Source organism: Eupeodes corollae, chromosome 1 (assembly GCF_945859685.1).
Source record: "Eupeodes corollae chromosome 1, idEupCoro1.1, whole genome shotgun sequence".
In the NCBI taxonomy this organism is placed as follows: domain Eukaryota; kingdom Metazoa; phylum Arthropoda; class Insecta; order Diptera; family Syrphidae; genus Eupeodes; species Eupeodes corollae.
The window spans coordinates 306,343,300-306,370,796 of NC_079147.1; the positions used below are offsets into that span (position 1 = coordinate 306,343,300).

General features: G+C 33.2%; 1 protein-coding gene across 2 annotated transcripts; it reads right to left on the bottom strand.

Moving 5' to 3' along the window:
* Nucleotides 1-4,368: 4,368 nt before the first annotated feature.
* Nucleotides 4,369-26,869, bottom strand: LOC129942436 (eukaryotic peptide chain release factor subunit 1). 2 transcript variants are annotated; one of them, XR_008781028.1, is made up of 10 exons: nt 26,713-26,869; nt 26,434-26,653; nt 25,926-26,101; nt 14,456-14,631; nt 13,885-14,354; nt 13,647-13,802; nt 13,384-13,581; nt 13,161-13,308; nt 12,200-12,832; nt 4,369-5,568 (listed from the first exon to the last, which is right to left on the bottom strand). XR_008781028.1 is itself a non-coding variant. In XM_056051362.1 (9 exons), exons 3-9 carry the CDS (start codon nt 26,006-26,008, stop codon nt 5,486-5,488), a joined length of 1,314 nt encoding a protein of 437 aa, XP_055907337.1. In that variant the 5' UTR covers nt 26,009-26,101; nt 26,434-26,653; nt 26,713-26,869; the 3' UTR covers nt 4,369-5,485. The 2 variants fall into 2 exon arrangements, 1 of the variants encoding a protein (XP_055907337.1); XM_056051362.1 differs by lacking the exon at nt 12,200-12,832.
* Between the last annotated feature and the right edge of the window lie 628 nt (nt 26,870-27,497).

Sequence of the window (27,497 nt, forward strand, 5' to 3'; positions counted from 1 at the left end):
GTTGTCCTTTATTCGTTTGCGTTGGTTGTCAACAGTAAATCCGTCCGTATCAGAGGCTTGTTGGTGCTTCGCAACTGTGAAAGCTTTTAAGTGGCCAGGAAGTCACCCCGACGCACAACCCCCAACCTCGAGGGCCAGATCCTAAGTATAACTCCAAGGATAGGGAGCCGGATAAAACCGCTCCTTATAGGCCTGGGCTCCGAATAAGTTGAAGAAGCCCTATAAGATGTTCAACCTTACTGGAACTGTAGACGCCACCGTTGATTCCATCTCGGGAATTCCTCCGCTGCCGTCTGGGTAAGGAGAGGTGCCTTAGTGAAAACACCTCTTCCCACCTCTCTCGTTTGCTGCCCCCAACAACTTTCCACTGGGGTTGGAACCCAATCTCAAGTTGAGGTACTAGGCACCCGATGTTCACCACGGGGAGGTGAGAGTAGGAGTTGATAGAGAGCGCTTGGTTTTGAGAAAAACCTGTGGACGCTTGTGTCCTATTGAATGCGCATGTCTACCATTTGAACACTCTTCACTTAAACAAAAAAAAATTGCTGTGCAAAACATTTGCAACTTAGACTTACAACTAAAAATCAAACTATTTTCTTACTTCAAGGCAGGGAAATGTTAATATTTAATTGCATACCCTTTATTTTTTATAACCGCTATATATCTTCTTGGCATTGAAGCTATAAGGTTAGCGAATAGGTCACTTATGTGCTTAAAATGTTGTTCCAAATTCTTCTCTTCACAATTTCCCACAGGTTATCTATTGGGTCTAGCTCTAGTTCTAGGGATTGGGCTGGCCATTGTAAAACCTAAATCTTTTTTCCTGTAATCCACTTTGTGTCCAACTTCGACCTGTGTTTGTGATCATTGTCGTGTTGGAACGTCCATTTCCCAATGGGCATAACGCACCATGGTGTTACAAAGGATGTCTACATATTCTTCAGACTTCGTTATGCCCTCCACTTTTCGAATTGGCCGATTTCTTGGCCAAAGAAGCAGCCCAAGGCCAAAATTGAACCGCCTCTATTTTTAACCGTCTTTTAGTGTATTTCGGATTTAGCCTCTCACCTCTTGGCCTTCTGACATGTTGTTTTCCACGCGATCCGTGCATAAAATCGTCAGAAATAAGACCGTTTCCCATTTTTGGGGATTCAATTGAGATGACTTCCTGGAAAAGCCAAACGAGCTTTCACATTTTTTTAAAAATAAATGGCAGTTTTGCTATTTGAAAACAACGCAATCCGGCCTGCAGTGTGCTGCGTCTAATAGTTGATGGGTCAATTGGTAACCTAAGTTCAATTTTTGCTTCCCTGGATGATTCCTTGGGTTTTCTTTGAAAGAAATTTGTTATTTTTCAATCATCTTTAACTGTGGTGCTTCGAGGCCTCCCTCCTCAATGCTGGCATAACACCTTTCAAATTTTGATGATTCTACAATTAGTTGATTTTTGAATGGAATATTTCTTTTTGTATGCTCTGGATTTTATTTTTTATACTTTTTCCCGTGATTTTTAAAACAATTTTTTTTATAATTTATCTTAAAGAAAAGTTTTATCGATCAAATTCACGGCTTAAACTAACTAAACAAATCAAGCAACACATATGAACTTACCAACCTCAAAATAAATCAGATTAACCGTTATCAAAATGAGACGAAAAGAGAATTGGCCACTAGTTGCAAATGTATTGCACAGCTGAAATCATTATTGGCTTTGTAAAAGCAGTGCATTTGTAGAATTTGCCTGTGGATCAGTGTTTTAAGATTATGAACAATAAGGTGACACATACAATTTATTTTTATGTGTCGCAGAAATGCTTAAAAATACAACTTGATTTTGAAATTGTATTATGAGTTTCAATTGTCCGAATTTGTTGTTTTACGAGTGTTATACATTCAGATGTTGAGTGAATTCAGGGTGGAGTTTAGTAAAATTTGTGGTTTAAGAAAGAACTGCTATGCCGCATATGTCCACACTGAATCAAACAGGGAAGCTGTTTTCGCATTGAGTGAAACCCAAATAGGTGAAGATTCTGATCATTCGGAATTCAATCTCAATGGGTAAAACTTAGTGCCATTATTATTTCCTCATCATGGATTAGCCGCGTATATAAGAAATTATGTTACATTCCAACTTCAGTCACAATATGGTTTGTGCTCTAACACAAACTTTAACTTCATGTGGTTAGAATTCACGGTAAATAAGCACATCATCCACGCATGTTTTTTATATCGAAGTTCAAATCTGGACAGAAATACAACTTTTAACGAATTTGATCTCTGTCTGAGAATTGTTGCCCATTATCCTCACACTGAAATCGTCATTGCGGGCGATTTTAATGTACACAATTCTTCGTGGTTTCAACATTCGATCCAGTCAACACCGGAAGGAAGGTATGTTGAGATCTTTGCTGAGTTAAAACAATTAACTCAGCTCGTCCACAATGACACTCACTATGTGAGCTCGATTGATACTCGTAAAGCCAATTTGCTGTTAATTCGATGCTACCGGATAGTGTCGAGTCCTCCTGTTCTTGAGAGCGTAAATGATTCTATGAGACGAATCTTCTTTCACAATCGTGCAGTCGCAAGAGTACTGAAAGACCTTGCGCTGGCCCGGATAGTATTCCCCCTATTGTTCTGAAGAGGTGTTCTTCGACGCTGGCAAAACCACTGCGTAAGCTTTTCCATCTGCCCTATTCTACAGGTCTCTTCCCGAGTGGATGGAAAACTGCATTTGTCTAGCCTGTCCCTAAAAAAGGCGACTCCTCCTCCCCCTCAAACTACCGTACAATTGCACTTACGTCCCTTCTTTCTAAGGTCATGGAAACGCTGATTAATTTTCAGCTTAAGAAATATCTTAAAGAACGGAAGCTTCTTAATGACTGACAGTATGGCTTTCGTAGCAATAGGTCCACTGGTGATCTCATCGTTCATCTCTAAACAGTGGAATAAATCTTTACATCGTTTTGGAGAAAGTAGGATTATTGCACTTGATATTTCAAAAGAATTTGATAGAGTTTGGCACCAAGCTCTCTTTTCAAAAATGCGTGCTTTTGGTATTGATGAATATCTTCTTCGTTGGATTAGAAATTACCTTTCTAACCGTTCAATACATGTTGTATTAGATGGTTTCAAGTCTGAAATTCATAAAATAAATGCTGGTGTCCCCCAGGGCTCCGTTTTGTCTCCGACTATCTTTCTTATATTCATAAACGATCTTTTTCCTGCCACTTCTAATCCATTAAACTGTTTCGCCGACGACAGTACCCTCAGCTTTTCATATCCGTTTCTAGATTCACATCCTTGTCCTTCGGATGTGGAACTTCAACGGCAGCGTATGATAAGCTCATTAAATTCCTATCTTGACAGGAATCAAAAATCGTGTAGAATTTAATGCTTCGAATACTCAATGCTGTCTCCTGTCGTTAAAGCGTAACGCACCCCCGATGCCACTATCTATGAGTGGCACTTGCATCCAGGAAACCAATCAACTTTCAATACTCGGTATGTGTATTACAGATCACCTCTTATGGAATGGTCACATATTCGATATCGCCAAAAATGCTGCCAGGTGCTTAGGATTTCTCCGACGATGCAAGAAATATTTCACCCCTTCTGATCGGGCTATAATCTACAAAGCTTTCATCCGTCCAAAGCTTAAATATAATTCGCATATCTGGGCAGGTGCCCCCAAAAAAAATTTAAATCTCTTGGATAGAATTAAAAAAAAGGCATTAAAAATGATAGGTGACAGAACTATAATCGAAACATTTACATCGCTAGAACACTGCCGCGCCGCCGCCGCAATGTTTCATGCCTTTCGTTGTTTTATAGATATTTTTACAAACAATGTTCTGTCGAATTAGCCAGTTCCATGCCACCCCTTAAACGATTCAGCCGTAATACTCGCATTTCTAGGAATGCTCATTAGTTTACCCTTGAGCTCAATTTCGGGCGTACTGTCAAGTATAGCGATTCTTTCTTAAATCGCACGTCGAGAATGTGGAATGCTTTAGCCAACTCTGTTTTTCTCTCCCATTTTGATGTTCAGAACTAAGACCAATGTGCACCGGTATCTTCTTTAAAGACCTTATGTTTAAATATAAACATATAAAGGGTAATAATAACACCTTGAGTGCCAGTAAATTATTAAACAAAAAAAATTAAAAAAGATAAAGTGAAGAAAGGTGTAAAACCATTTTGCCCGCGGATCAAATTTGAACCCATTTATTTTGGTTGTGGCTTTTCCTTTTTTTGTTGAAAAACAGATTCCCAGCACAGATTGTTATGAAATCAATTAAATATGATCTTTACTACTTCAATACTGACGCAGGATGCATGAAAAAGAAAGAATTGATAAAATAAACATTTTTCTCGTGTGGAATTTTTTTTTATTATATATTCTTTTTTCTATTTATTTGCGTCACTTTGCTGGCTCATTCTCTTTTTTGTATATCGCTTTTTTCATCTTCGCTACTTCGATAAATATATAATATAACATAAAATTGTAATGTCTTGGTTTATATCGATTTTGTTTTCATTTTAAAATGTTCTCGCTCTTTTCTATCTAGAGCTACATATTTGTTTTGTTAATTTCTGTTATTTTATTTGTTTTCTCTGTAAATATAAACATGGTCTGCTAAATTTTTAAATTGTTTAAATTGTGTTTTCGTTTTAAGTTATTTTCTTTGTTATTTTGACTTTGTTTCTTTATTTTCAATTAATTTTGTATTTTCGAACTGAAAGCATTTATTTGTTGAGTTCATTCTTTTTTCGTTTAACTATAAACCTCTTCATGTTTGCATTCGTATTAATGTTTTATTTATATCAAAAGAATTAAACAATGCATTAATGTAAAATAGATCATGATTATCAGAGTTGCATTGCTTGCCAATCACACTTCCGTTTCTTTTTTTTTCTTTTCTTTTTTATAATTGTAATCTTAAGTTAAATAAAATGTATTTTTATTTTAAAAACAATTTATATGGTTAAATTTAAAAAGAAAAATGAATATAATATATATATATAATATAAAAAAAAAAACAGTTTTAAGAAAATGAACAGCGATAGATTTCTAAAGCTCAAAATAGGCTCCCGTTACACAGGCACACAGCAGATTTTCCTTTTTTTAGTTTTCCCCATTTTTCTTGGTGTTCTTGTTTTTGTGGTTTGGAAAAGATTGTTCAAAACGTATGTACGTCATTCATTTTCATAATTATATATTTTTAATCATTTTCATCAATTAATTAGTAAATAGTGTATATGATTTTTGTTTTGTTTCGCAATTTAATATTCTATACAGTTTTTGTTTTGCTTTTAAATTAATTATTCTGATATTGATGTTGACGCTTTTAGTTTATAATTTTGTGTTTATAGTTTATAATTTACGGTGTTTTTTGTTTTTAATTCTGCAAAGAAAAAATTCTTCTTTTTTTTCTGAGGTAAGAATTTACCAAAAAAATTGAAATTGAAAAACAAATAAAATCTAATAATCATCTAATTCGAAACATTCGTTGTCCAATTCATCTAGCTGCATACTCTGGAAGTCTACTTTGTAACGTAAAATGCCTGTAAAAGAGAGGGATGAGAAAAAAGGTCGGATTAGCTTCTTTCAATAAATTTTTGTAATGAAACCAATTTCAAATTAAATGTTTCTCTCACTACGGAACTACTAATAAATAAAATAAAAATATAATTATGAAATCATAAATTGATTTAGATAATAAAATTAAAATATAATAAACAGAGAATGCAAATTTCGTTCTATGAACTGAAACCGATGACAATCGTTGGTTGTTTGAAGAATGATTGAAATTAAAATCAAACATCAAAATAAATAAACCAAAAATGGTATTAGTTGATGAGATTATCCAATTTTGTATCAGATGTTCCATTAAAACATTTGTTTTGTCTTCAATTCAATTTTTAAGTGAAGGTTGTTAGCTGATGCAATCCGGCGGATGTGATGTTTTAATATTCCACACACAATGCTGCTTATCTCTTATTTTTTTCTTAATCAGCTCTTTTATGAGTTTCACTCGAATTGACTGTTCAAAAAATAGGTATGATCAGAAAATAGCTCTCAGGTGAAGAGTGAAATCTGAACTTCATGTGCTGCAATTTCCTATTGAATTTATGGCTTCTAATGTCGTGCTATAAATTTTATTAATTCTCCAATTGATTTAATTGCACAATAAAATAAACTTTCAAAGTAAGCGGATACAAAAAATCTGTCTCTCCAAATTTAAGAAAGGTGTCCATTCTGAATTTTTGTTTTGACAGTTGTTCTTGTTGTTGAAAAACAGTAATTGAAGTATGTAATCTAAAAATGTAAATGATAAGCTTAAAGCAATCTTTGTTCTAAAAAGCATTGCGGATTTATTTATAAGAAGAAGATAAAAGTTATACGCGTTTTTCGTAGATTTTAAGTCTGGATTTGACACTGTGAATAGGCAAGCTCTTTTCAATAGGCTCTTTGGAATGGTTCAGAACGGAATCAGACGTCAGCAAAGGTTGTACGTTGAGCTCTAGCCTATTCGCTCTCTTTATCAAAGACTTAGTCGATTGCTTTTCTGCTGGTATCGAACACTATGGAGAATTAATTAAAGCATTGTTGTTCGCGGATGATATTGTGGTTCTCGCGTCATCTTCAGAATCACTACAGCTTATGATTAACCGGATTTTGTAGTACTGCAAAATATGGAACCTTATTAAACATTGAAAAGTCCAAGATCACGATTTTCAAGAACGAAAGAGGTTGAAACTCACTTAATAAAAAATGGAACTACAATGGTGAGAATACAGAGATAGTCAAAGAGTTCAAATACCTTTGAGTGAACTTGACAACAACTCTAAATATGGAAACGCATCTGAGAGAAAAGCTTACAAGTGCAAAAGCCACCATCAGCGCATAGTGGAGCAGGTGTTTCTAAAATGTAAGGAAAATGTTTTTAAGGCAGTAGCAGATCAATCTTGTTTTATACAGCTCAAGTATAAGGAGCGAATCAATATAAAGATGTGGAAAAATTGTTACGCTTCTACGTTAAGAGTCTTTTGTCTGCCACCAAATACGCCAAACTACATATATAGTTATGTTTGAAACGGAACTGTAGCCACTCTTTGTACGAACGCTTCGAATACAGATTGATTATATGCTCAAAATCATGAATATGTGTGGTCCTTAACTATTCGGTAGAAGTCAGGATGTTATGCAGTATGGATAAAACTTGCTAGGGATTGTGACATGGACCTTAACATAGATAACTTTTGATTTCAATCACTGGAAAGAGTTACTGCACCACTTAATTGCAAAAGTGGATAATATGTTATGGGGTCTCTGCACAGAGGAATTTTCATTTTCACTATTTTCGGGATAAATACAGCGTAGAGGAGATTTCGTGAAGGTAAAGCTGTGCGGTGAACTCGTACCTCTTAACTTCATTCCACATAGTGAGGATTTACCAATATTATGCTACTTATGGAATATACAAGGGAGAGAAGATGTATTTCACTTCATGGGTAAATGTGCAACTGTTAAAAACATCAGAAGAAATGTTCTTGAAACGGATTGTTTTAATGAAAATTAAATTGTATCATTGTTGAACGAAGTCAGCGTTAAACAACTTTATATGCATTGCAAAGTGACTCTAAATTATAAGGAGAGAATTGTTATTGAGAGATTCTGTAGATAATATTTAATCTTAATAGTAAAATATTTAAAATAACTCTTTATATCATGTATGTACCTAATTTCTTCATTTATAAATTATATTTCATAACAAATAAGTATCCAATTTCTGTTTGTCAACTAAGCAGATGTTTTGTCAACAATTCGACCTTCCTTCTTCCTATATTCCACTGATTTGACACTTTTGGTTCGACTTTTTCTTCTTATATTCCAGACAGCTTTTTACAAATTTTGTTTTGGTTTGATTGAATTTGTGAAATTTGCGGTTAATTAATCAATAAACAATATTGAATTTAAACAAGGGAATCAGTTATCGTGTATATTTATTCTAAAATGGATGATTTTTTTGCAATGCCCTTATTTTTTTTTTCATATACTGGACGAGAGCCAAAAATTGATGTCAATTACAATTACAATCTTGGTATTTGCCCAAACACAAAGCGCTTATAATAGAAGAAGCTGGGAAATATAATGGTACGCAATTGGAGGTAACAAAAGAGATCAAATATCTAGGCTTGAAATTGAATCCAACATTAAATTTGAAAATTCATTTATCGGAGAAAGCCCAAAGCTCAAAGTTTGATAAAAATGGAAATATATCTTCTCTAACAAACAAATTAACTTACTACAAAATACAAAATATTTAATTCAGTAGTGAAATCTACTCTCTTGTATGCTGCTCAGGAGTGGGGATCAGAAAAATATGAAGAAATGGAAAAATTGTATACGAATTTTATAAAGAAACTTTTCAACCTTCCTCTGAATACGCCTAGATATGCCATATATTTAGAAATAGGACTTCCAAAACTTCTAACAAGCACCCTGAAATCACAAGATGACTACATCATCAAAGTCTGCAAGATTTTCGAAAAAACTTCTTTTATATGAGCTGAGAAACAAGGGGAGTCATTCCGTAATTTCCGAAACGATTATCATTAACTATATCGTCAATAATATGATTCACGTAACTTTATCACTATCGTCTCGTTCAATCGTTTTCAGTATAAGTTCGTTGAGTATATTATACTATGACTAAAACGTCAAAATGAACTCAACGAAAGATAATGCTTGTTGAATAGCTTGAAAATGTTAGTAAACTTGGTTTTTCTCTATGAGAAATTTTGAAAATTTGCAAAAAATGTATTGTTTATAAACATGCCATTTATTTTGTAATGTTTATTGTTATTGTAACTTTTTGTGCTATAATTTGTTGCCGCCGAAGATAAAACAATAATATCAAAATGTTTGTCCAATGTCTGATATTTTTATAAATCAGCTGCAGTAATAAACCCAATTTGTTCCAAGGGAAGAAAGAGAAGACTTCATTTTATCCACAACAGGGAACATAACTTGGCTTCAAAAATATTTTTTTGTTTCCAAAACTAATTTGGATTAGTGCTTTGTGCAAGACCGATACAAAAATCGTTGCCTGTCAAATATACCAATGTCCTACGCCCCTAAGTATCAATAGTTACAAGTTTTAATTTTGAATGTATATACATTATGTATGTAGAACGACAACCGTCTGGCAAATTTATTGTTTATAATATCATTATAAAGTCCTCTTTTGCAATTCCAAAACTACAATTGTTTTATTTATTTAACAACAATTAAGAGATTTTACTAATGTTTTGTATATAAAAAAATGCGTAACCGAATTCATTGTATTTTTTTGAGTTTTTATTTTCATTTTGTAACAAAACTAAACTACACCCAAAATTGTTTGCTTCAATTTAAATTAATAGCAGACGATACTTACTTAGCTATCGTGCAAACGCTATCGTTCTGACGATATCACTTTGACGATTATCGTCTTACGTGAAGTGAGACTATCGTCGAAACGCTATCGTCTAGCGATTATCGTTTTACGGAATGACCCCCAAGGATTGGTGGTTTGAAAAATGGCAATCTGTGGGCAATGAGTGTGGAGTGAGATTGGATGTTGATTTCAGCAATGTAAACCAAGTGAAAGAACAAATGTACAGCATCATGGAGAAAAATGAGGACTTAATGAGGCATTAACTGATAAAAGAAGCTCAAGACTCATTCAGTAGAATAATCTACAGTCAGCTCAGCTATAATCTTGGTGCCAGAAATTATTTCAAGGATTCACTGAGTTATGAAGAGATATCCCTAATCTTTAAAGCAAGATGTGAAGTTCTCAACTTAAATGGAAGTCCTTATAATGGTAGTTTTAACCAATTCTGTACGCTGTGCAACTTAATCAAAAGAAGATTGTCTACATTTCACTGCAATATTCAAAACTCAAAGACGCTACTTTTTCGGGAAAAATACTCTTACCCTTCAAGAGACTATAAACATCCTTAACGAACATGATTGGAAAACATTAATTAAATTTTTGAAAGATATTTACAAGTATAGATTATACACAAATTTAAATATTCTTCATTTTTTTTTGGCAACCTGGCTGACGGCATAGCCATAGCATCTGAATTCAAAAATTGTATAAGATTTTGTAAATTCAATTTAAATGAATTACTTACTTAGTTACAATCAAGAAAGAATTCACGAAATTTAACAGTGAATAATAATAAATACTCTTTCGACTGTGTATCCGTCAAAAAAAAGCTGTCGGATTTCAACTCGCCAACAAACATTATGACATTTCAAATTTGCCTTCGAATTCGTTAATTGGTCGAATTCAAAACAAAGAAGACGAAAGCGAAAATAATAGTTGAAAAATGGCAAATTCGCTAGCAACACGATTCGCCGCGAACCTCACATAATCAGGCCCCTGGGTTGATTCATTTGAAAATAAAACAAAAATTATTAAATTTATGTTAAAACAATTTTGTTGAAAAAACTTAAATTTTTTCGTTGTGTTCGTGTCTCCAAAAATTAAGTGAAATGTTAAGCTGTAAAATGTGTTAAAATCCTTCGAACATGATTTTTTTCGGGAGTACTCATAATAATGAAAAGACGATTTTTTCCGAGGGCTGAGGTTGGGGCGAAACGTCTGAAAGGTCTGAATATGAACTGATTTTTTCCATTTAAGATAATGAATCGCTTAACAATCCAACAACGTTATACAATTTTGAAAATTGAATACAAGTGTTGATTCAAACGTAGCAACTTTTCGCGCATAAGGCGATAACTATGACCGCAAGCAAACGCTAAAATTGTGACAGAATAATTAGACCGTGGAAACATTACTGACGTCGTAAGGACGGCTTACCATTGTTATGCACGCTCATTGCTGATGATCATAGTAGTTAGATTTCGCCCGCCATTCCTAGTAAATAACGCAACGTACATTTAAGTTTGTTGTATTTTGCATTTAGATTCGGATCTTAGAAAGTTAAAGTCACACAACAATTAAGGGTGTCGTTTTTAATTATTTCTTGAGCGATGAGGCACATTTCTTTTTCGGTGAGAATGTAAACAAACAAAATTGGTGCATGTGGAGTTTAGAAAATCAACAAATTATCGAGAGCGTGGCGTTGCATCCAGACAAAGTAACTGCTTGGCGTATTCTTTAGTCAAAAGATAAGCCACACCACACGACCAATTATTTATATATTGCGCGTTTGCAAGCCACGTATGGTTTCATGGTTTGTCATCGTCAATTGGCCACCAAATGGAATATTATTTGACACTGATAGATGTTTTTATGTTTGCAAAAAAAAAACGTGTTTACGACAATATGCCCTAATTCTAGACGCTTTAAGAACCAACAATACTCAAGTTCTACCCAATATACCGACAGAAACGCACGAAACAGTGTTTACAAAGACATTTACTTTACTTTAAACATAAAATCCCTATAATTTATTCAGCTCCAATTTTCTAACCGCCGAAAAATTAATGACGCTGTTCTTTTCCTTTTTTTTTAAAAGAAAAAAGACTTACATTAACTCACTATTTCCAGCAACTTAAATAGACGAATGGTATAGATAGTACTTGTAGTGAGTTCTGAAAGTATATTTCTCATGTTTATAGACGCATTTTGACAGAAACAGTCATTTTTTTTTTAGTTTGAAGAAAAGAGACGTCAGAACATAAAAAAGGGAGTTTCGTTCTCACTTCCTGGATCTGTTAAAATTGTTATTCTTGATGACTTTGTTTTTCGTACTCCTAGAAACCCTTTCTTTTAATTATTTTGCCTTCAATAAATTATCAATACGGTCTCAAAAATAGAAAATTGGGATCCCAATTCGAATTCAAAGAGATTTTCTTAAGTTATATAAACGAAAAGTTCGTTCACATGTTATAAAATGTATTAGTTTAATTTTGTTGTGAAAATGTATACTGCCAAATAAAAACTAGCAGCAGACAATTATTATTAAAGAACTACGTGCTGTTAAGCCAACTTGACATTTAAGAAAAAACAAAAAGTAAACTATACAACACACTACAACTCAATAAATCTAGAAAAAGAGTACAACATGCAGCAATGGAAATTAAAAATTAAAAGTTTAAAAACAAAAAAGAGGAATACATCTATCAAAAACATAAACAACACACAAATATCATCTTTTTGTTCAAAATTACCTTAGTCAAAAAGACGCGATTGTGACTTTAAAGTTAGAAGAATGAAGGGTTTAACATATTTTTTTGTATTTATTTTTGTTTCAGGAGTATTAAATTTTAATTAAAATTGTGAGAGTTCGAACTTCATGGCAATTTTAGTTTTTCTTTTTTTTATACAATTGGGAAAATGTTAGCCTTTAACATAATTTTGTTTTTAATAAGAATACATGTCTATTATTTGTTTTTATATGCACGACAGGTTTTCTTCGTTTTTTTTTTTTAAATTAAATATTACAATAAAAATTCACGCGATCTAATTTATTATTATTTTTAAAAAGGTTTAATTTTAATTTATTTTGTTTTGTTTTTTTTTTTTGTTTAGTAAAATAAGAAAACCGAGAAAATTCGACGACTCTTCTCGTGTGTTCATTCTTTGTGTGAAGTTTCTCGCTACACATTGCTCTCCTTTTATTTTTACTTTCTTTAGCTTGTTCTCTTATTTTTATCATTTATGTGTTTTATTATTACTTTTTTAATCATTTCATATTTATATTTTGTTTTGATTTTAATTTATTTAGTAATCATCAAGGTCAACATCATCCAAAGGTTCGTCGGCTTGAAGCGATTGGAAATCTACTTTGTAGCGCAAGATTCCTACGGTTTTAAGTGTGTGTTTGTTTTGAGGAGGAGTAGTAGCATTGTAAATTGTTTAATAATAGTAATAGCCCAAAAAACGCAAAGGGATTTGGATTACAAATATATATTATTATTATTTTTTAATTTACGTGGCAGCATTTTAAAAAAAATGAAAAAAATACAGAAGAAAATAGTTTGTTTTTCTTTAGAAATACATTTATACAAAAATTCATTTGAAAATATTTATATTATATATTCAGAGGGGTTAGCAATAGTGCCAGGTTTTGTATTATTTTGTTTTTCTTTTGGGTTGTGTTTTTATATAATTGGATACTTTTTTACTCACCTCCAATTCCACCAAATCCTCGCACAAACTGACTACCTTCTTGAGATTTGTCGGTAATGATCTCAAGAGTAGCACCAAATATTTTGTAATTGTTCGCAAGCCATTCCAAAAGGGGCTGAGACTCGATTAATTCCATTTCGACCCCGCTCTAGAGAAAAATAAGAAAACAAAAAAGTTTAAGTAAGAATTCAAAATAAAAAGAAAGATCAATTTTTAAACTAACTTCCTTATCAGTGAAATGTGATTTATCTTTTTCTTGCTCTGGTGTTAGATGTAATACTGTGGTCGAGGTTGAGTTCGCATGATTCTTTAGCACGTAACGTTGAATGTCCAAGTTTTCCCAGCAAATCAATGTTTCCACTGAACCCAGTTCCAATGCTCTTAATGTGTCCTCAACTCCAAAACAATATTTTCCTGTATCCTTTATTTTTTAAATAAAAACAAAATATAAAATAACTTAAAAAACAATAAAACAAAAAGCCAAACCTGAGAAATTTCATCAAAGTAACGGCCAATAAGCTTCTTTTCCTGAATAAATTTGACATTTTGCAGTGATTCAGCCGCTAATTCAATCGCCTGATTAAATCCGTTTTCGCCTCCATAGGAAACGTCCACCAATTTAATAATCTTTGATTGCAGTCTCTGAGAAGAAAAACAAAAGCAAAAAGAAAATTAGAATTTTTGAACTTTTAAAAAATAATTTTATATTTTTTTTGTTTCTTACAGGATCAAACATATCGGATTGACTCAGTTCAGTTTTGAAATCAGCACTACCAGCTAAGATCAAGCCCGCAATATTGGGCTTATCATTTGTAATGAACAACTGTGTGGCAACTTCGGCGACCTTTCGCACGTAATTGTGACGCTTTTCCATACGCAGACGGGCAAAACGTAAAGCAGATTGACCACCACGACCGTGCTTTTTCGGCAGATCAACGGTAAACTTGTGCAGCACTTCGCGGGTATTACCTTGAAGTGTACCAAACAACGCTCCATTACCATCCATGACGATAAAACCGAATTTATTGTCGTCCGCTAGGAGGGCGGTCAACGCCTCCGTATGGAACTTGTTATCGCACAGATAGAGCGATGTATTGATGGGCTTAAATGGCTCGAAATCGATGTTGACTTTTTTCTCTTTGCCTTCTTCAGTGACAATTGTGCCACAGTATATAACTAAACCGTTTGGAGGCACTAAATATAATAAGAAAACAATGAGTTTAAATAAGTTTTGTATTTTTCTTTTGTTCTCCTTTAATAAAAGAGAGTTAAGCCGAGTAGCAATCGACACTTACCTTTGGTGTATAATTTAAGTCTATGCTGCACAGATGTAATGGCACCCAAGACAGACAGACGATTGACACGTGACTTGATGTTTGACGCCGTTCCGAATTCATCTGCCAACATTTTGCTTACACGAGATATTTGATCTTTTGGTGGAATAATAAGAGAAATCATACTGGTGCCATTGCTGCAAACAAAAATAAATAAATTAAATTAAATCAAATGACAATGCGTAAATTTGACACTTAAATTTTAAGTAAGAAATAATTTAATGCCATAAACGATACAATTTTAAAGTTCTTAAACATTGGTTAAAGCAGAAACATACAAAATGTAAGACAACTTCCTGTTAATTCATTTAAAAGTTCTCATTTACATATTCCTCAATTTGTCCTTGTGAAGTTAGAAATGCAAAATGCAATGCGTGAATACAACAATTAGGGAAGTGGGGTGCTGGAAAAGTATTTCAGTATTTCTTTTTTTTTGCCACCCCTCAAACGTTGAGAAATATGGTTTGTTTGTATGGGGTGAATGTGATAGCAAAAATAGACTTAATTGTTATACAACTTTATAATGGAATTACAAAATATAATCCTTCATTAAATTATAACATCGACATATATCTTCCTACGTTGTCGTGCATTAAGTTCTGCCACAAATATAAAACTCAACAGGTTACGAACTATGTTAGTTTAATTTAAATAAAATTCACTTAAACTTTCTGTTCATTGACCTATAGTGACACACACTGTTTCTATTGATATTTTTGAAACTGGTAAGCTCTTATTTTATATTGTAAGCAGTGTAGCTCTCCTATTCTTACCTCAAAAAATCCGAGAGGCAATCTGAAGTTTCTCTAAAACCTACCTACACCCTAAGACGCTTAGGTGTTGTCTTGACTTTGAATGTCTCACCAGACTCGTAGAAGAATCCATCTACTCTATTCGAAAAGGGTTTTCAAATTTGTACAACGGCGATAAAGCCTGGTGTGGGGATGCTCCCTAATCAGAGAAATGGATCTGGTGGATTTATCGAAATCTATTATAATGTCTCCCTTCCAAAGATGTTTAAGTGCTTTAATAATCAACAATGGCCTGGGAGTACATTCCTTTAAACGATAATCGCTAGACGATAGCGTTTCGACGATATCGTTTGCACGATAGCTAAGTAGGTATCGTCTGCTATTAATTAAACAATAAATTTGCCAGACGGTTGTCGTTCTACATACATAATATACATTCAAAATTAAAACTTGTTGTAACTACTTAGGGGCGTAGGAACATTGGTATATTCGACAGGCAACGATTTTTGTATCGGTCTTGCACAAAGCACTAATCCAAATTAGTTTTGAAAACAAAAAATATTTTTGAAGCCAAGTTATGTTCCCTGTGGATAAAATGAAGTCTTCACTTACAAAAATATCAGATATTGGACAAACATTTTGATATTATTGTTTTATCTTCGATGGCAACAAATTATAACACAAAAAGTGACAATAACAATAAACATCACAAATAAATGGCATGTTTATTAACAATACATTTTTTGCAAATTTTCAAAATTTCAAGCTATTGAACAAAACAAGCATTATCTTTCGTTGAGTTCATTTTGACATTTCAGTCAAAGTATAATATACTCAATGAAATTATACTGAAAACGATTGAACGAGAAGATAGTGATAAATTTACGTGAAGCAAATTATTGACGATATCGTTAATGATAATCGTTTTGACGATTATTGTTTCGGAAATTACGGAATGACTCCCCTGTCATCTATTCTTGTAGAGTTAGCGAACCGAAAGGAACATTATTGAAGCTACGAGTGGTTTAAATAAGGTAATTTTTGTGATACGTTTTCTTTAGGCCTCACTTTATGTTAACAAAAGAGACACTAAAACTAAATACAAAATGTATTCATTGTTTACTAAATTAAAAGGTGAAGCTAGTAAATTAATATTGCCAAGAACTTATGGTACTAAGATTACTTCATAACATTATCCTGCTGGGTACAAGGCCAGTTATATGCATTGGAACGAAAAAGCTTACAAGTCGGCGAGGAAAGGTAAAATATTGGATCATTCTTAGACGCCATTAAAAACATTATTGCTAAATGACTCGGAATCGATGACTTATGCAGAGGTTTCAGTGATTAGGAAGAGCATGAAGACTCTGCTCAGTTGCTATGCCACTGCTATACAAGATATACATTCTTCGGTAGCGTTAGTTTAGGGTTGATGGAAGCCATTGAATGACTGGAAAATAACAACAACAGAAATATAAGATATAAATTCACTTTTAAAGAAATCAAAGTACTTCAGAGTATCACAACGTATCTCCATTGATCTAAGTCGGGTGATAACTACATCGTCAATTGACAGCCCATTTTACTAACCTAACCTTTTGATCAACAAAGACTTTAAGTCTTGTGACATAATTTATGGTACAACTACGTTTGTTCTTCTGAAGACAGTTACAACATACGAAACGTTGGGAAAAGCATATAGAAGGTCCGGCAAAAAGATCTCCCATATTTTAAAAGGCAATGACAAATAAATAAACAAATTAACAGAAAAATTATATTGAATTTTTTAAATTGGAACCAGACTTGTTTGTTGTTCCTAGTCAACTGATTTAATTTTAGTTGGAGGAAGGTCTCAATCATGTAACAGTAGCGATCAGCATTAACTGTAACTTTTTGCCCATTTTCTTCGAAAAAATACGGACCTAACACACAAAATTCAGCAACAACACACCAAACTGTCACATAAGGGCCACGCCATTATGATTACTAAAAACTTAACGTAGACCTCTTCAAATATAAACCTCTTAAAATACGGGAAGTTTTTTTGCCGGACCCTGTATCATAACCCTTTCACCAAAAATGCTGTTCAAATCTTATTACATTAGAGCTGAAGATACGTAAAATGAATATCTACATTCATCTGTTATTATTTGTAATGATCAATATTTTATCAAAGAGAAATAATATCAAAGAATAACATTTGCACTTCGGTTGCCTAACTATAACCTGAACATAAGGTGCTAAATATTGTTAAATAAAAGTGCATTCTTGAGTTCAATTACCCTCATCTGTTATTTACAAACAGCGGGGTAAAATATTTTCTTAGTTCCTGTTTAATTGTTCAGTTTATTAAAATTCGGACTGAACAAAATTCTTGGATTTGGCTTGAATCTTCTTGAAATATCAGAAAAATAATTGCACAAAAGTCTGTTAATAAAATTTGATTCACTCCATTAACAAGAGATCTGTGGAGATACAAACATTGTGTGTTTTTTTTTATCACGTAGGTACTAATGGCACACGCTTTTTAAATTAGATTTGAAGTAATATAGCAAGGTTTCGATTTAGTGCTTATGCTAAGAAATATTTTTATTGTCATGTTATGATTAGATACCGGATGATACTAGATGAACAGTTATCAGCGATATGAAACAGTGTTAAGTTTTGTTTATCTCTAAATTTAATACATAAATATGTTTTGTTTAGTAATACGTTTGTATAAGAATCTTAAGTGAGAAATAACAGATTTACGAAATAATTTTATGCCATCATATGCCCAAAAAAACAATATTTCTTACTTTTAAATTAAATTTTTCATTTAAAATAAAGCAAGCATTTTACGAGTACACACACGAAAGATTTACAGTTTAGAAAATTGGAAACTAAAGTGTTTAAAAAAGGCACATTTTCTAAGTTTTCTTTAAATATGCACCAAAAAGATCTTCAAGTCATTTATCACTGCATGATAAGCATATGCGAAGTACTTAATTTTATAGTGATGGATAACATTAATTGAAACCAGAAGAGGTGCATTTATAATGGTCCCGGAGACAGAACAACTTTATTATGAAATCTATAACTAATCTGAATGCTCAACAAATAATCTGCAGTGAGATCTTTATGAATCAGTTAGCTCTAGATCGGTTCTTCATTTCTCGAAACAGGCTAAATCAAACGCAAAATCCCGGAAGAGGATTCATGTTGCTAAAAATATACTTTATGAATCATTCAAGCGTAAGAGAAAGCGGAAAGCACTTTAAAGTGTTCAAACTCAAATTAATTTTATTGAAACGGATTGAAAAATGTTTGTTCGTCGCCCGATGTTAAAAGCTTACATAATACTCAAGGATGACCATGTTTCCATTTTTTTTTAAATTGTTGACGTGCTATAAAATGTAGGGCATACAAATACGTCACATATGACATTTTCAACAGAACAACAACTCTGAATTCAAAGGGACTAAATTTATCTTTTTTTAACAAAAATTGAGAACCATTAGATGTAAGATTAAAGAGGATTAAAAGAATAATGAGAGGATGAGACTTAATCCTTCCAACAAAATGAATCCTTGAAGAATTTTCACTGAAGTGTGGTATTCAACTCCTCAAAAAAACTTTTAGTACTTCCTGTTTTTTTTTTTTATAAAAAATGACACTTTTTGGCGAATTTGATTGCTTTTTGAAGTGTATGACTTTTAGGAAGTATGCATCAAATATATACTCCAAAACTTTGACATCCAATAGTACTTTTTAAAAATCACAAATTAAGGAACATTCAATTAATACAAAACATTAAGTTGTGTTGCTGTTATGTATTTTAATCATATCAGTATTTCTGATTCTTCTAAACAGTTCGCCCAATTTGTTCACATCCATAAGATACTATTCCAATTTTCACACATTGATTTAAAAGCAAAAACCAAATTCAGTGAACTCACAAATATTTGTGTTGGATTAGAGGTGCATTTGTTTTTTAATTTTTTCTTATTTACATATCACTACATTTGCGCTGAACAAACATTTCTGCAATTATTTTTATTTCATGAGAAATATCATATACAATGTTTTTTTTAAAATTTGTTTCAATATTTGGAATTTATTTAAAGTGCTTAGACACAAAACAAAAATACAAATATTTAGACTTTAGCACATTATTTATGTTGAGAAGTTAGAAGAAATGTTTGTATTTACAAATGTGGTGTGATTATTTGCAAACCTGTCTTTTAATCAAAAATTTTAACTCGTCAACAATAACAAAAGCAAAAATGTACAACCTCACAAAAAAATAAAAAACAAATTATTACTTTTATTCATATAAAATATAATATTTTAATAATCATTTTTACTTGATTTAGATTGCGTGTAAAATAAGGCAAGCTTAATACTCCCACCTCATTAAAACATGACTGTTATTTGCACACGTAGCAGGAAGTGAAAAAACAATGTGTTTGTTATTATTTTCGATGTAAAAATTTGCTGACCTGGCCAAAAAATTGCTTGGTATATTTTAATTAATAGAAAAATCAAGCATGAGCTAATAAAGGGTGTTTTTGAGAGGTATACCATTTATAAAATGACATCTTATTTACTTTTCTCGAAAGATAATATTTTGTCATTCTTATTTCAACATGAATTGTTGCATATGATCGCCACAGTTGTCTCGGACGTAGTTTAATCTGTTATTACCATTTACGATGACTTTTCCAACATTTTTTGCCATAACGAATGTTGCCTCTAAATGATAAACCGTATCAAACGACTTCACAAAATCTCCACAGAAAATAGTCAAGCGGCGTTAAATCGCACGGCCTTGGCAATCAATTCACAGGTCCGTAACGTGAAACTATAGGGTTACCAAACGTTACCTTCAAACAAATCAATTGATGCAGAAAATGTGTGACATGTGACATGACGCGAAGAACCCATTCGATTAGATTTAATTGATGAAATGATTACCAAAAATGCGCCAAAAAATATTCAAAGACAGCATTGCATACCCAAAAATAAATGGTTTAATCGGGAGTGTGAAAAAGCAAGAGAGAAGGCATTCCGGCAGCCTGATTTATACCGTAAATTCCATACAGATATATTCAAGAAAATGTACTTAGAAGCTAACAAGAACCTAAACTAATTTGTACGAAATCGAAGAAAAATCATTTTGCTCAAATAGTGCAGGAAGCATTAAAGCGCAACCAATGCAAAACAATTTTGGAAAGCTATAAGATGTAAAGGGTGTCCCAAAATTAACGCAAGATTGGAATTTGCCGCCATTTGTGCAGTGTTGGCAACCCTGAAAAAAAAAGCAATTTGACAGCTAACAGTATAGGGTTAATAAAAATAGAGCGTTACACGATAAAACAACGTGTCTTCATTCTTAAAGAATATTTCAAAAATAGTGAAAGCTTGGCGGCTGCAGTTCGAAAATTTCATACAAAATATGGCCGGAAGTATTTTAACTTCGTCAACTGTGAAGAGATTAATTGAAAAATTCATGGAGACTGGATCGGTTGGAGACGCCAAACACACTGGTCGTCCAAAAACAAGCCGTTCAAATGTGAATGTCGAAGCAGTGCGGGAGAGTGTTGCTGACAATCCAGGAACCTCAATTCGACGTCGTCGTGGACAAGAATTGCAAATTTCAAGAACCTCTCTACAGCGTATACTCACCAAAGATCTGTGTCTTCATGCTTACAAAATTCAATTATCACAACAATTGAAGCCTAATGACCATGGACAGAGAAGAGTTCGTTGAATGGATTATTGAACATCAACAAATGGACCCTGATTTTTCGAGCAAAATCATCCTAAGCGATGAAGCACATTTTCATCTTGATAGCTTTGTCAATCGACAAAATTGCCGCATTTGGGGTTCGGATTGTGATTGTCGAAAAACAAATGCATCCACAACGCGTGACTGTATGGTGTGGATTTTGGGCTGGAGGCATAATTGGGCCATATTTTTTTTGAAAATGATGCTGGTCAAGCAGTGACTGTTACTGGTGCTCGATATCGCGACATGATTACACAGTTCTTTCTGCCAAAATTGGATGATATTGATGTGTCCAATATGTGGTTTCAACAAGACGGTGCCACATGTATACAGCCCGTGAAACAATTCAATTACTGCATGAGACATTTCCAGGTAGTGTACTCTCTCGTTTCGGTGATCAAAATTGGCCTCCTAGATCGTGTGATTTAACACCATTAGACTTCTATTTATGGGGTTATTTGAAATCACAAGTCTATGTCAACACGCCCACAACCACCCGTGCATAAAAGGAGGAGATTCAACGCTGCATCAACGAAATTCAGCCACATTTATGCAGAATGGTCATGGAAAATTTCAACAAAAGAGTGCGCATGTGCATGCAAAGCTGTGGAGGCCATTTGTCCGATGTGTTATTCCATACATAACCCTATCCTATTTATTTTACGAGTCAATAAAAATATAACTATCAAAAGACTAAAAACGGCGTTTTCTATTTAATTCAAATCTTGGGTTAATTTTGGGACACCTTTTATATCTGGTCGATCCTTCACAATTGGTGTTAACTTACACCCTAATATACTCAAGGAGCATTTCTTCAAACTTCTCAACCCAATAAACAACGGCCCAATAGTACAATATGCCTACCCTTTAGTAGAAAATGACTATCTAGATAGATGCATAAGTTTGGAGGAAGTCAAAGAGGCCATCGCAAAAACAAAGTTGAACAAAGCCCAAAGGGAAAAAAGAATACTTTTTGAGTGCTACAAGAGTCTTTAACTATGCTGACTTACTCTTTAAATCACATATTTAACTTCAATAATTTACCACAAGGCTTCCGAAAGTCGATTTTGTTTCCATTACATAAAAAGGTAATGGTAAATTTAGCCGAGAATTATAGAGGAATTTGCTTGCTGAACTGTTCATTAAAGATTTGTTCATCTGTTCTTTTCACAAGACTTATAACATGGGCTGAAAAGAAGAACCTGCTTAGTGATTTTCAGGCTGGATTTAGGCAAAATCATTCAACAATCGATCAGTTTTTCACTCTTATTAATATTGCGCAATCGTTCCAGGACCAACATGAGAAATTGTATGCTTTTTACGTCGATTTTAAAGAAGTTTTTGATTCTATCGATAGAAGGTCCGTATTTTACAAATTGTCATTGAATGTCCACACAAATGCTAAATATTCTAAAACTCTTGATACTTTCGGAATGGTTTCCAACAAACATAGGAGTAAAACAGGGGTGTGTTCTAAGTACTCTTTTGTTCATTCTATTTCTTGTCGACCTGAATGATGTGCTTTGCGGTGGAATTTTGTGGGCTGGAAGGAGAATTGAAGTGCTTATGTATGCTGATGATATTGTTCTTTTATCGGACACGACTCAAGGACTAAGTCGCATGATTTTGGACCTTGAAGAATACTGCGCAAAATGGAAACTCACGCGTGAATTTGAGTAAGTCCAAAATAATGATATTTCGAAAGCCAGGTGGATGGTATGCCCAAAATGAAAAGTGGAAATTTGCTGGTGAAGATATTGAAATCGTCAAGGAGTACGAATATCTTGGCATAAAAATAACATCAAATTTATCTCTGAAAAGTCATCTTTCCAACAAGCTTCTACATGGAAATTCTGCATTAATTCGAGTACACTCAGTTTAAGTGCAAAGTATAAAGTTTTTGATGCGACTTTTAGATCAGTCATGTTTTACATTGCTCAGGTTTGAGGTTACAAACTAAGTGAAGAAGTTGAAAAATTACTTAGATTTTTTCTGAAGAGATTGTTCAAACTCCCTCCGAACTGTCCAAACTATATGCTTTTATTAGAAACGGGATTGTCGCCATTATTTACTGCAACCTTGAAGCTTTACTTTGATTATATAATGAAAGCAATTTCACAGCCATCTTACCGTTTGACTAGACTTGTTGCAACGCATGTCATCTCTTCTAAATCTTTGTTTTACTAAAAGTGGCAACTTAAATGAATCCAATTATTTTCGGGATGAAAATAGTACTTTCAACATATCAACCATTTTTAGAGCAAGAGGAGAACTGATTAACTTGAATTTCAAACCACACAGGAATGATCACGATTTACTTACAATTTGAGGTGATGGCCAAGGCCATATCTTAAAAGGATTGTACGCTAAATAACTAATGTTAAATATTTAACAAAAATTACTTTAAAAGAAATAAATCAATCTAAAAAATCTAGTCTTGTTGAAACCACAGCTCATTCAAATTTATGAACGAAAGTCAGTAATCATGGCTCTATAGCGCTCACTATTGACAATAACGTTCTGGCCTGCATGAACCAATTTTTCCACAAGCCCATAAAGCACACCAGATACTCATTTTCTGTGTGTACAATTGAATCCATTCAACCAAAAGTGAGCTTTATTGCTCACAAAAAATTCGTTTATGAAAGTTAGAATCAAGGTGAATCTTGTTTTGGGTTAATTCACCGAATTGTACCTTGAAAAATGATCCTGTGGTTTCAATTCTTAAAATGCCTAACTAAAAAATAAATGAAAAAACGGCCGTCAGTTAAATTAGTGTTGTCAACTTAAATGTATATAAATCTAAAAAACGCCAGTTTTTTGGTCGCAGTAAAGTATTGTAAACGAAGATTAGGAGTGAGTATGTAGTACAAATGTGTAGCTTGTGTCCTTCCAATTTTTATTTTTTAGATAAGTTCATTTATGACTACTATTAAATGATTACCCTTTTCTATTTGACTAAAATATTAAAAATAACAAAATAAAAAGGACGAATGAGATCCTGGTTCATTTATTATGAGTTCTTTCAAGTTCTATTAATTATTGAAAAATATCAAAATGAGAAGTCAAGCTTAATATTTCATAAGATGGTAGACGTTTTAAGAGATGTGATTTTTATTTATAAACTCACAAAATTAAAGGGATATCTATAACTTGAACTAAATCCAAAGAAGAAGTTATATCAAACCCCCCTTCATATAAAACTGATTTTTATTTTAGTTAAATTCTTAACAACGATTGAACGAATAACCTCATATTAAAATATATTAACTCCTCTCATTTCCGTTAACTAAGCCATAATCAAGCAACAAGAAAGTTAACGTAGGTACAGTCTTACAATTGAAACATGTTTTATCATGGTCTTCTTAAATCAAATATCAATTCCAAAAATAAAAATCTTAATAATACAGAAATAGCAACACCTAAATAGTTTGCAAAACATAAGGCTTCTCATAATCTACGTCATCAAAACTTTTGACACATTTCCACCTCTTTCTTTTATTTTTGCATCCAGCAGCAATCAGAGCAAACAGAAACCAGCAAGAGAAGAAATAAAAAGAGCCAAAATATTACTCAAAACGCACGCACACCCAACCATACACAAGAAATACAAAAATCCACAAAAAAAAAAAACATTCCAAACAAACCAAACTCCACTAGGCTCAAACTGGATTAAACTAGATGCCTCCACCTAACACCGTACCAAACATGCTACTACCATACAACAAATCTCATTGAAAATGGCCAACGTGTTGCTTGTGCATTCACTTTGGTTGTCTTGTCAGTAGTTGAAGTTTATTGTTTATGCCCACCTCTCGCTGTCAGTGCTCCTCTTAGTAAGGTTAGTCGTTTGGATTTGGTTTTGGAATGATATGGAGATGAGTTAAAGTAAAGAGCTACCACTGTGAGAGATTACAACAGCTGACCATTGCTGAAATAGGTTAACTTACATAACCCAAGCGTGTGTAAATAAAACAAAATACAAAGTACTACAAAAACATAGTTTTTTTTTCTTTTTTTATTTTGCATTTATTGAAGGAGAAACTTAGCGATAATGCGATTTGTTTACTGTGGTTGATGTGGCACATGCTGCACGCAAATTAAATAAAACATAACACAAGTGAAACAAATTGAAGTAGGTATAGTTCTGTTAGGGGGATTTCTATTATAATGTGAAAGGGCGAAGTGCACCTTTTAAAGACATAGAACTATAGCAGCTTCGCCGACAAACACGACGACGATGACAAAGAGTACTTAGGTACGCCAAAGTTTAATAGAACAAGAAAACAAAACTATAATAGCCAACTAAAGATGAGCAAATTTAATTAAACAACCTTCAAATAACTTATTTTGTACTTTCGTTGCTCTTTTCATTTTTGAATACAACACGCTGCGACTGCTTGTGTTTCTTCTTTCCCCGTCGTCACTTTTTTCGACTTCACCTCGCGCACCAAAAAATGCAAACGAAAATCAGCAGACGAGTGACAGAGGAGTGGTAGACCAAGTCCACCACTCACAGTAGCCTCACAGTTAAGCAAAAGCAAAAGGAAAAGCGACTCCCACTAGAGGCGTTTTATCGTTTCATTATTTTTTCGTTTGTTTAAAATTCAAGAACGCAAAAATAAAATAGCCTAGCCTAGATGTTATATTGCATCTATTGGGGATTGCTGCTGCTGGTTTTATGAAAATTACATTATTTTTTCTCAATGTCAGTGTGAATTTGGGACAAAGAAAGAAAAAGCCACAAAGAAAGTTTCTGCGCTTTAGCCTAGCAACTACTAACAATATATTACACGAAGTTGTTTAATTTATTCTCTACTTTAATTTTAACATAGCTCTCCTCTATTTTGGCAAAGAAATCAGAATCAAATCGATTGAACTTTTAATCATACAATTAAATTTCACTTACCCTCGGGCCATTTCCAAACTCTTGATGAGTTTTTTGATTTTCCAGATTTCCACATTACGATCAGCGGACGTCTCTTCGCTCATTTTGATTTTTTTTTGTAAATTAAATTCCTTGGATCAGTTGGTTGGGGGTGTAAAAAGAGCGAATTCGATTTATTTTCTTCACACTCGAATCAACTACAATAATTCACAACAATATTAATTAAAGTATTTGATTAAAGTGAAGAAAAAACTAAAAAATGTGCAGCAAACAAAAGGCGAACGAATTTCGTTTCGTGTCCTGCGATGATAGAAAAAAAAAACTCTGACTCCGTGTTTCGTGTCGTGTTAAAAAATTGCCCCAAGAAGACGAAAGGTTCTCGTGGCAAAATATGGCGTTTGACTAGACACACACACGTTCTAATTCAATTAGGTTCCAAAATAAAAAGGGACTATTATAATATATTGCGCGATTAAACTACGTTTGCCTTTGTCTTTCGCATGGCCATTTTAGGGAATGTTTCACTTACACTTAATATAACTATCCTTGTTGTTCCTTCTTGAAGACGTTTCGTTTCGTTTTCTCAGAATTGCACTTTCTTTTTTCTTTGAATTTAGTCAGTCGTTTTTTCTTTCTTTTTCTTTTCCACTTCCACAGAACGACACAACTGAAGATGAATGAATTTCGCAAAAATCTGATTCAGCGGGGCAAGGGTGAGGTTATATGTCAAGCAGTTGAATGAAAGTGACCTGAAATGAAGTTTTATTTTTAGCAAAATAATTCATCGAAAGTTCTATTATTTACTTACAATGGAAATAAATCGATTAAGATCGTCTCTGTGAACGATTTTGTAGAAAAACTGTGTTGAAAATTGCCCAAATTGGCATGAGTAAGTACGGAGTAAATTGAGCGAAACTTCTCACGCCATGTGCAGTTTTCAAAGAAAAGGAATTTTTTAGTAATGGAATTGGAATCGATGGGAACGATGTGGGTGGATGATGGAATGGTGGTTTATTTTTAGTTCATGGAATGTGTTCGAAAATTGGAACCAACCTCTTTGCAGATGAAGAGATTTCGATTTTGCAACTTTTTCTTACTATAATTTTCGAGTACTTGAATTTCCAATCAGAATATTTATTCGATGAAATTTAATTTGACAAGTGCGTAAACATGTAAATTAGGCTACAGATACAGGCCTGCAAGAAAATATCCAATTGGATTATTGAATGATAAGGTTGTTGAATACTTAAACTAATCTCAATTTATGGTGGGCTAACAACGTAGATCAAAATATAAAAAGTGCGCTAAAAACCAAATATGGGAAAGAGTCGTGGAAATAGTACATTTACCATAATTATGAAGATTTTCATAAATGGAGATTATAGGAACTGCCATATTGTAGACATGTTACAAATCAGAAATAAATAAATATTTTAGGAAGTGTAGATTTGAAAACGAATATGTTTATCTTCGTGAAAGTATTCAAGTGGATTTGTACATGAACCTGTAGAATGCGGAAAAGCAGAGAAGCAGGAATATGTTGAAACCCAAAAGCGGGGGAATACGTGGTAATATTTTTGTTGTCTGCCTATA